Genomic DNA, 11,991 nt, shown 5'->3' on the forward strand with positions numbered 1-11,991 from the left:
CGTTACATGTAAGTGTTGTTTTGAAACCTTTAAGTTAACGATCTCAATTAATGTTGTTAACCCATTATTTATTATATCTAATGATATGTTAAATTATTATATTATCATGATATTATGATATATTAATATATCTTAATATGATATATATACATTTAAATGTCGTTACAACGATAATCGTTACATATATGTCTCGTTTCGAAATCCTTAGGTTAGTAGTCTTGTTTATATGTATATAACTCATTGTTAATATACTTATGGAGATACTTACTTATCATAATCTCATGTTAACCATATGTATATCCATATATATATCGTCATGTCGTTTTTACAAGTTTAACGTTCGTGAATCGCCGGTCAACTTGGGTGGTCAATTTTCTATATGAAGCATATTTCAATTAATCAAGTCTTAACAAGTTTGATTGCTTAACATGTTTGAAACATTTAATCATGTAAATATCAATCTCAATTAATATATATAAACATGGAAAAGTTCGGGTCACTACATAAAATGGTTCACAAAGGAATAATGGTCAATTATCTATTTGGTCTTGTCTAAGTAACACATTGTGATTACTTGTCCAAGTATGACTTAACATTGATGTCTTTACAGACTTAATGATTATTTTAGAAAGACATCATTAAATTAATCTCTACTTAATCTTATAATGAATATGACTTGTGATTAATGGAAACTAGAAAGTTAATGACATGTTGACTAGTCTTTAGGATTGAACCAAATGCATTAATGAGGCTAACTAAGTCTTGACCAAACTGAGATTACCCAAAATATCAATCACTTCTCCAAGAATGTTGGGTTTACCACATTTGGAGTGTTATGTCATTTTCACTCAATAAGACCAAATCTCACACACTTAATGCATATAGTACTTGTATAGGATATTGAGTTTCTTTTGCAGGTGCTAGATGGAGTAAAGATTCCAAAATGTGATGTTCAAATCTGAGTCAAACGGCTATACAACGGATACATGCTTTTGGACTAGAGCGCGCACGGTCAAACCACGGTCGACCGTGTCAGTGATCGTGTGACAACAGCTAGTTTTTAAATCTCACTATAAAAGGCAAGCATTGAAGAGCATTTGAAGCTGACCCTCTTGCATATTTCAAAAGCTTATTTCTAGAGATCACAAGGGCTTTAATTACTACTCAAATGTGATCAAGCGAGAGAAGATTCTATGATCCTATAGATATAGAATTTCGTTGTTATAAACTTGCTAATCAAAATTATTTATCTTTTGAGTTTACTTAGTGTAATGCATGTCCTAGTATTGTCTTAGGATCATCATTGCAAAGTGTATGAGTCTTGTAACTTCAATTAGTAGAAGTATAGGCTAGCTTAGTGATCTACTTCCTTAAAGGGACTTAGGTAGTTGATTAATCTTATTTGAAGATTAATACTTGTCCAAGGTGAAGACAAGTTGATCTAGGTTGGAGTTGGTCTTTTAAAGGGATAGAAAGATTAGGTTTGTTGTCTACCAAAGAAGTTGAAGACTTGTAAATCGGATCTCCATCGAGTTTGGAGAAAAGTGCTTAGTGAAGCAAGAAATCCCGATTAGTGTAATCGGGGAGTGGATTAAGGTGGATTAGTTAACATCCACCCGAACCACTATAAATCCTTGTTATTTACATTACTTTACTTATCATTTTGAACATACACACCACACACATCAAGTTTGAGTTGAACTGGTTGATCATAGTTAATCAAATTTGGTGATCAATCGAAAAAGTGTTAAAACGTATTAAGTAACTATTCACACCCCCCTCCCCCTCTAGTTACTTACAGTATTAATTTGGGCCTCGTCTTCAAAGTTATGCTTTGGACATCAATTTTATATGTGGGTTAGGAATCCGGAAATTTTAATTCGTAATGCTTAATATGTTTTTGGTCTTGTAGATGAGTTGACGTTATTGTGTACTTTGTTTAGTTGGCTTTCAATCTTTGTATGCTACTGTATTGATCGTCTGTTTGATGATCCTTTCTATTTTATTGATATTCTTTTTTCGTAAAAAAAAAAACATATACTCCCTCTATTCTAAATATAGTGTTCCTAGACAACAACACAGTTTAAGAACTATTACACCGTAATTTATGTTTAGTTTTTGAAGCATTTACTTTTTAACTATCTTTTTTTTCTTCTTATATACATACTTTAAGAGTATAAAGAACTTTATACCTTCATTCTTATCTATTTATGAAAATATACAATTAATTTGAGACATTCTAAAATGAAATACTAGACAGTAGATTCGGGACATGGAGTACAAGTTTAAAATTAATAATATGTTCTTGTATATGAACTCGCTTAACAAGCTCGTTCGACAACTCGTTCGATAAGATCGTTTGAAAAGTTCGTTTGAAAAGCTCGTTCGACTTATATTTATTGAATAAGTTTTCGAACGAGCCGAATATTATTTTATAGTTAGACTAGGGAAATTAATCGAACACTTAAATTTTGTCCGAGCTCAACTTGTGCTCAAATATTATTAAATTTGAACTCGATCTAAACTATTCGCACTTGAGTAGTTTATTAAAAGTTCGATTCGTAAAGAGTCCTAATTTGAAGAGGATATAATGGGCCATTTCTTTTGAATATTGTTGGTGAAGGGGCCGATTAAAATACGTATCATCCAGATTAAAAGTTAATTTTTGAATGCCATTGTGTATTATAAAATCTTAGAATTAATATTCGAATAATGAATGACAAGTAGATTTTTCGAATAATGTATACTTATTTAAAATCTTAAGATTATGATTTAGATTAACTTTATGATTTATGATTAAGAGGGAATTAAAAACTACTCCGTATATAGTTAAGGAAAGTGACGTGGCTTTCAAGTTTATTGTAATCTTAATTCTTAACGTATTCAAACATACAAAGACCCGTAATCGTTTCAAAATTTACTGAATTTTATCCCTAAATTTAATTTAATTTTCCTGCCATATCCAAACTTCAATATATTCCACTTAACCCCCATCCCTTTTTCATTATTTAATTATAGTGGTTTTAAGATATTGAGTCGTTAATAATTTGTCCTTAAAGAAATTTGTGTATTTATATTTACTGCCAAAACCAACATAGATAAGAAAGGGCTTGCAAGTCTACTTAAATTCGATTCAAATAAATATTTTAATTTAAATATATTAATATTAATATTAATATTAACATACATTATATGCAGCTATAAATGGATTTTTTTGGGAAAAAAAAAACCCAAGTTGGTTAATGTTTTTTTGATTATTAGCTATCATATACATCAATGATTAATTAGATGATACAGGACTTTATATAGAAGATTAAGTCATGAAAATTTGAGTCACGATAATAATTGTTTTGATTAATCATATCTACTTTTAATGTGTTCAAATAAATATTGTTACCAGTTTCGAGTCAACTTTGTATACATAACATGTCAAAACCTACGGGTAGAAAATAATAAAAATTGACTGTGTTAACGACTATGAAAAGTTAAACATCATGTAGTATACATTAGTATATTATATGGATGCTACTAATACCTTTATGTTTAGTGTTTGTGATCATTTACAATAGACTTATCTTTTCGTATCAAAAACATGCTTTACATACAAGGAGAGAGTACTATGGGTCTAAATTGCATTTTGCTAAAATCTAGGGGTGGTAAGTTGAATTTAGTTGAACTTATATACACACACCCTTGGTCTTTATGTGAGTCACCTACATACACCCATAAAAACCCTAAACCCTTTATAAACCAAATTCTCAATCTTTCCATGCTTAATTAATGCGTTGATCTCCCTAATCGTGCTCCCACTTTACCCCACAGAAAAACCATACCATATCTAGGTATGTCTACTAATCTTTTTCAACGATTTTATTTTATTTATTTATATTCAAGATTCAAGAAACAACCTTTATATTTTCGACATAAAACAAATATTTAATTATAAAAGGTATCTTGTTTAACTTAATCAAATCAAACGATACAAGATCATGTGTATATATAGATGCATATAATCAAACTTCTTATTTTTTTACCTTAAGTCAATGAATCACTAATTACTATTTACTAATATTCATTCATTCATTCATTTAAAACCATTGTTGATTCCCTAATTCTTAATTATTCTTTTTAATTGATTTATATAGTTTTTTCAAGATATGCAGAAGAATCACAATGCTCAACCAACCAACCCAACTTTTAGGGTTCTTGAGGCTGCAACCTCTCCATCTCCACCACCCACAACCACCGCCAACATGGCAGGAGTTCCGGCATGTGCATCATGCCGCCACCAAAGAAAAAAGTGCACCGAAAAGTGCATATTGGCACCATTTTTCCCAGCCGAAAAAACGCAAGATTTTCAAGCGGTTCATAAGGTTTTTGGGGTTAGTAATGTGACCAAGTTGGTTAAGGATTTAAGCCGCGAAGATGGGAAAAAAGCGGTGGACTCACTCATATGGGAAGCGAATTGTCGTCTTAAAGATCCGGTTTTAGGGCCATTAGGTGAGTTTCAACGTGTTTGTGAAGAACTTAGGGTTTATAAAACACATGCTAATATTCATCATCATCTTCGACAAGTTCCGGTTACACAAAATGGTGGTTTGTACAATAATAAGTCTGTGCAACAACAACGTTTTATGGGCTCATGGAACGGTGATTACAACGCGATTAATAATGCTTCGATTGTGGATTACATTCAAAGTAATGGGATTAGTGTTACTAATGGTATTGAAAATAATCGTAATATGTTTAACTATGGATCTTTGCAAAACATGGAGAAGTTAAAGCAAGAAAAAGATCAACATGGCTCTTTGATTCATCCCCAACAAATGATGAATGACTACAATCAATTTTACTAGCAAGGTAATTTTTAGCTTCTTAATTTAATTTAATTGGCATGGTGTGGATGTATTGAATATGATGAATACTTTTTATTGTTTTTTTTTTTATGAATCTTAAGTATGTGATTGAATTCTTGGTTAGCTAATTAACATGTGTGGTCCAAATGGTTCATGTTTTATGCAAACATATAAAAGTAAAAATATATATCATCATCATTAACATTACGAATGTTTCTTTTGGGAGAATAACTCTAATGGGAGAACCTTTTTTTTTTTTTTTTAACACAAAGAACCTATTTTTATTATGTACACAACCATCATGCTTTACAATAGTATATTGTACAACATTGTAAAGCATGATGTACATAATAAAAATAGGTTGGGTACATGTCATCACCCATGAAAAAACAATGTTTTGATTGAGAGTTACAAGCAATTACTCAAATTAGACTTACAAATTGATCATGTCCACTTGGTACATAAGCCATCAAGGCCTAATTAACAAAAAATGGAAGAATTCTTATGTGTCAGTCAACTTTGTCAACTCATGATGGGAGAATTCTTATGTGTCATTTAACTTTTTTTAGCTTTGTATTTGGAAATGATTTTATAGATTATTATTTGTTATTCAATTTATATCAAATTTTCCTAAAATATAATCAGTAAATTTTCCTCGATTAACATTGTTTATATACGGAGTAATTCTTTTTAGTTGCAAGATTATTTATGTTCTTTTTTTATATATCTTTTTCCAGTTGTATTTTTAACTGGATTTAGTGTACATATATATGAAAAAATAATGGAGTATACACCAATTATTTGGAATAATATATGAAATAATACAATTTGAATGTCACACGTATTTGTTTCAAACATTGATAACTTAAAAAACAAACTGATATAATTTACTATGTTATGTACAAATTTTGAAATAAAGTATTTGGGGCATGTATATTATATATGGTTTGGATATATTTCAATTAATAATAAATTAATTATATGATACAACATACAGAGTTTTTTAAACACGAAAGATTTGGTGTATAAACTATTTATTTATTTAACACAATTTCCTTTTTACGTACTTTATTAATTAAATATCATTATGTTATTTATCTATTACACATGTGATCTTTATCTCATGTTTTACAATTTAAATCCGGAGTTTGCTTTAAGGAATAAAATTGTGCATAATTTGGTTGTATACTCATAACCACGGTTGCAAAAGACCATGTCTCAAGTCGTTGCGACGGTTTGGTGATTATCCCGTTCGTCTCGAAGAAAACCGTCTAATATAATAGTCAGCGGTGAAATTTGGGTCAAAAGATGAAAAAAAATCGGGTCAAAGTCTGTCAAAATACAGAAAAGCAAGAAAGTGATTATGGGTACAAATTAGTTAATTAAAGTTTTTGGTATTAAAATATGTATACATATATACATTTATATACAGATATATTTGAAAGTCAACTTTGGTCAACGTTCGTATCGACCCCCGTCTCGAACGTCTCGACTTTTTTAGGACCCGACCGTTTCGAACCCGTCTCACGTCTTTTGCAACCTTGCTCATAACCTACTGAACAAGAAAAAAGGAAAAGTTTAACTCTATTCGTTTATTTGTTCACCCCCCCCCCCCCCCCCCCCCCCCACCACCACCACCACCACCACCTCCACCTATGTTTACCCGTTACTAACTTATCACATATTAACTGTTGGTTATGGTTATTTATATGATTAGGTAAAACTAATGACGACGTAAAATAACCTTAATGCTGCTGCTTGTGGAACTCTTGCTAGTTGGCGATCTGGATTACCATATTTTTTATTTATTTATTTTTCTTATTATATACATTAGTTGAGTTGATTTTTTGTTTCATCATACAAGATGTACGTAATATTGTTTACTACTTACATAGTTACATTACTCAATTCCCGTTGATATACAAGTTATATTTGTACATTAGGTTTACACATTTCATACTAAACAAATGGTAGAACCAACTATATTTTGATTATTAGATCATCATTTAATGTGTAACTAGTTTATAACCCGCGACTTCGCGGGATTATACAACCAAATTTTTTATATATAGTTTTAATAAATGAGCAAGTCTTAATTGGTATATAGTGGCATTAGCACTCTAATATATATTATGATACAAAGAGTAAACATAAGTACTAAACAGTAGAGGCAAATCATTCAAATTTAAGGCATTTACTTATGATTTTTATTGATCTCAATCAAATGAACTACCATACAATAACATTGGCAAGTCTTAATTGCTATCTAGTGGCATTAGCACTCTCATATATGTTATGATGATCCAAAGGGTAAACATATTCATGGTTTCCTTATTTTCTTCTTTGAGCCACTGGAACCCTGTCTCGTAAGAAACTTGCTCCTGAAACAAATTGATAACACAAAAATCAAACATTTGACGATTCAAATAAGTAAATCACAAAACACCAATCCACAGCGAGGTTCTAGACTGCTACATATATATACCATAAATAACAAGCCTAATTACCACAAAGACAAACGATTATTTGGTTTAATTCATACAGCAGACCAAATTCACAAGTTCACTACATGTGGCATAATGAGCACCTTAGGTAAAACCTGAAAACTGGTCATTTTAGGCATGGACCGGGTAGACCAAAAACACTTCAAAATAGAGAGTTTATAATTAGTGATAAAATTTAAGAAACTACATTCTCTAAACAAAAACAATCAGACACCTTTTTAACAAAATGATATTATAAATTTTCTGCATTGAGTTGTACTTCAAGTAATTTACGACCCTTAGTTCCATGATAATAACAGTAGTAACAGATACACAGACAAAAAGAAAAGGAAAAAATGATTTTATTACAATAAGTCAAATTTAAGCCATTTGAGGCGAACCTGGAATCTTTAATCAGTTTCTGCAAGTATCTGTTCGCCATTAGAAGTGTAAGATCGGGTTTACCTTCTTTATTCAAAACGTCCAAAATCAGTTTGACTTACTGATATCATCTTATCTGCATAGACATAAAACAAAAACCATCTTGCATTATCTTACAAGAAACTTCTACGAATTCTTTGTAGCTTTCAATTGGGTTTGATTGAAAATGAATCAAAAAAACATTAGATCTTTAATAGTTTAATACCTAATCAACATTCAACAAACACAACTACAATAAATAAATCGGTACATAATTCATTTTAGTAGAAATCAAAACGTAAGCATCAAATCAAAATAAAAAATACCGATAAAAAAACAAAGAGTGGTATTAGGGTTTTAGCAAAAAATAATAGCTTAAAACGTTAAGGCTTTGTTTCTGTGTGACGACCCGAAAATTTCTGACCAAATTTAAACTTCATCTTCATATGGTTTTGAAAAGATAAGTAAAGTCTATTAAACTGAGTCTTAAAATTTTGAACTGTTTCATATATTTATTTGACATTCGACCATTCCAGACGATTCACGAACAATTAATTGTAAATAGATATGGGTGTGTGTGTGTGTGTATATATATATATATATATATATATATATATATATATATATATAAATAATTAGAAATATAATTTAAAATATTATAAGATTTAATTAATTATGTAAAATAAAATGCTATATGATAGTATTATTAAAATGAATCAAAATATATACAGAAAGTATATTGAATATATATTTAGATGATTTCAAAATTTATTTAGTAAATGTTAGTAACACTAGGTTGTCGCTTCGTTGATTCTAATATAGATCTAATATATATAAGTTTGTTAAAAATATTTTTTACCTTTTTAGTTTGAATATTAATACTCCGTACATATTACTTGGAACTAAAAAATAAATATTAGACGATTTTTTTTGTCAGGTTTCAAACATTTAATGACAAAAATAAATAAATATTATTAATTTAAAAATATGGGATTTTTTCGAAGACTTTTATTTGCCACTTACTAACAACGGTGTACGAAATAATAGTCCGTGAAAAACTGTCGGTAGAAATTACCTGTACATTTCTTGAATGAATGTAATTTTTATTATTAATATTATATTTAATTAATATAAGTACTACATCTTACTTTTATGATTGAAATCACAAACAGTCACCAGTTTCATTCATCCGTGAACTGAATTATGAATGTAAATGTTACTGTGTTTAATTAGAGATTACTGTGTATTCTGTCTGCACGACTTCCTTTCTCTATTTCTTTCCTTTTCTGAAAACCTCACAGAACATTACATATATATACATATATATATATATATATATATATATATATATATATATATATATATATATATATATATATATATATATATATATATATATATATATATATATATATATATATATATATATATATATATATATATATGCATAGACTCATACAATGAACTTAAAACACAACACACGTTTACAACTATTACCACTTTCTCCTACCTACTGCACTCACCCCACTAAGCCTTTTAAATTCGGTCAAACATGTCATACCTCTTATTACCTCAAAGACTTGCTGGCCTTTTGATATTCACTAATGATTATCAAAATATGTGGACAAGTGTACGAAGCAGGTCAAATGGAAACGTCAGGATTATACAAGCAAAGATCATTGGTTAATTTATTCATTACGAGCCTAAATATGATGTTCCTCTATATTTCCACAACACCATTACTCTTTTATATTAAACAAACTGAACACATCTATTATGATTAATTGTTTGATCGGAACCCACATCGAACCACACCATCACTTGAAATAATCCATCTGTCTCCAACCTTCACCACTACTATCACCACCCGTACCACCACCCTACAACCACTAGACACCACTTCTTTCGGTCACCATGAATAACCATCATAACCATTATGACAACCACCATCTCCACTTCACCACCTCAAACCCACTTGTTAACTAATAATGCTTTTGTTTTCTGTTTGAAAACCGAACACCACACCACTTTGAAAACCAAAACCACCCTTGAAAACCCTCTCTCTTTTTCACTCCCTCTCATTACCATCCATCACTTCTGTTTATGTTGTTTCTATTCGAATGTCACCAAACAAAAATCACCACCATAATACAACACACAAACACCACCACCTCCGTTGAACTGTTACGTTTAAATATATTTTTTGGTACAAGTTAAACCCACTTCTATTCTTCTATATTCTTGCTCGCTGTTATTTGCTACTGTTACGAACCACTTGTTGTCTATTGTTTCTGTAATTAACCATGAAGAAAACTCAATACCATCTGTCACCCAAACCTTTATTAAAAACTGCTGCTACCGTCACTATTCTGCAGCTGAAAAACACCACTTTTCCATCACTCTTTCGACTACTAATGCTGCCAAGCCATCTATTTAATTTTCAAATCGTTGTTTTTTTGTCTTTGTTGCTTTTAACAAAATGATAAGGATAATAATGTTTGAGTGTGATAATGGAAATAGAATGATGATAGTGATGTATTCTGTTAACCGTCGGTGTCAACTTGCACTCACACGTTTTATCTATTCCTTTCTCTATTATACGGGCCAAGGGTGTCCTCTTTTGAGTTTATTTATTCGAGTGGGGATAGGTGAACTGGGCCATGGGAATTATGTGTCCATCAAGTAGATTGACAATGATTAACAATGACAGATATGTTGATAATATATATCACGATGATGATGATGATGATATATGTCATAGTTGATTAGATAATGCTGTTAATAAAATTATGGTCGTGCTTGTGATTATGATTATAATAAACGATCATTAAGGAGAGGTTTCGTGAATTAAGACTAGGAATTTTAGTAAACCGAAAGAAAGGTTTCTAATTTTTGGATCTTATTGGACTGATTGAGTTTTGGACCACCATTTCGTTTCTATTGGGCCATGTTCTTGCCATTGGGCCGAAGGTATACTTGGGCCGAGAACCAGATTCAGTTCATGGTTGGACATGGCGAAATTTATGATTACGATGATAATTTGATGACAAGATGATGGAAAGATGATGATGAATGAGGTATTTGATCATGAAAAAGATTAGTGAATATGATCATGAATGACGATGTGGAAGTTGAAAACAAATGAAGTGAAGTTGATAAGATTATTGCAATGACGTTTAGGATGATAATGATTTTGTGATTATGGTTTGATAATAATGATGATTAGATTATGATTAAGATTAAGTGATGATGATGATACTTGAACGTTTACAACGATAATAATAATAATAAAACGAGTTGTTAATAATATAATTAGGATGAAGATATATAAGATGATTTTGATAAGGATAAATAGTGCGCGGTTTTGAAAAGAAGAAGAAGATGATGCACACTAAATGATACGGGTTAAATAAATATTAAGTTACAATAATTACGGATATGAAGGAGTGGTCTTGGAGTTTATTGGGTTAGCGGGACGTCGCGGGTTCAAACCCGGACTTGGACATTTTTTTTAGGGCTACTCCTTTGAGGTAGTTATTACTAATACTCTTATTATCATTATTTCATTATTATTATTATTATTGTTATTATTATTATTTATTATTGATTATTATTAAGTAATTATTATTATTACTAATATTAGAAATAAGATTTTTGTATAACTAATAATATTATCATTATTATTATTACTATTAAAATACATAGTATTGTTATGATTAATATGACTATTAAAATTTCTATTAAAATCATCAGTTTTATTAAAAGTACCATTATTATTTAAAATATTTTTTTATGAAAACTAACATTTTATCTTATCATTATTATCTTTTCTATTAAAATTATTATTATTACTAACATTACTTTTATTTTTAGTATTATTATCAAAGCTATTAATATCAGTATCATTACTAAATCTAATTACTTTTAATATTATTAATATCATAAAAAGATACAAATTTTATTTATTATTATTGATATTATTTTACCAAATAAATAACTATATAAGAATATTTTTAAAACATATCACTTAACAACATTAATATTTTGATAATAAATACTAATTATTTATCTAATGTATATAAAATAAAGTATAGTAATTTAATTATTAATGAAACATACAAGTTACTGAAATAACAATTAATAATAATATCTAAACTTGTTCTATTACAAGTATATGCTTTAATAGATATATGAATGATATAGGTTCGTGAATCCGAGGCCAACCCTGCATT

General features: G+C 29.5%; 1 protein-coding gene across 1 annotated transcript; it reads left to right on the forward strand.

The window, feature by feature from the left end:
- The first annotated feature begins 4,157 nt into the window (after positions 1 to 4,157).
- On the forward strand, positions 4,158 to 4,856 carry LOC139861570 (LOB domain-containing protein 2). Its single transcript, XM_071850001.1, has one exon. It carries the CDS (start codon positions 4,158 to 4,160, stop codon positions 4,854 to 4,856), a length of 699 nt encoding a protein of 232 aa, XP_071706102.1.
- The last annotated feature ends 7,135 nt before the right edge of the window (positions 4,857 to 11,991 follow it).

Source organism: Rutidosis leptorrhynchoides, chromosome 8, assembly GCF_046630445.1.
Source record: "Rutidosis leptorrhynchoides isolate AG116_Rl617_1_P2 chromosome 8, CSIRO_AGI_Rlap_v1, whole genome shotgun sequence".
NCBI lineage: Eukaryota > Viridiplantae > Streptophyta > Magnoliopsida > Asterales > Asteraceae > Rutidosis > Rutidosis leptorrhynchoides.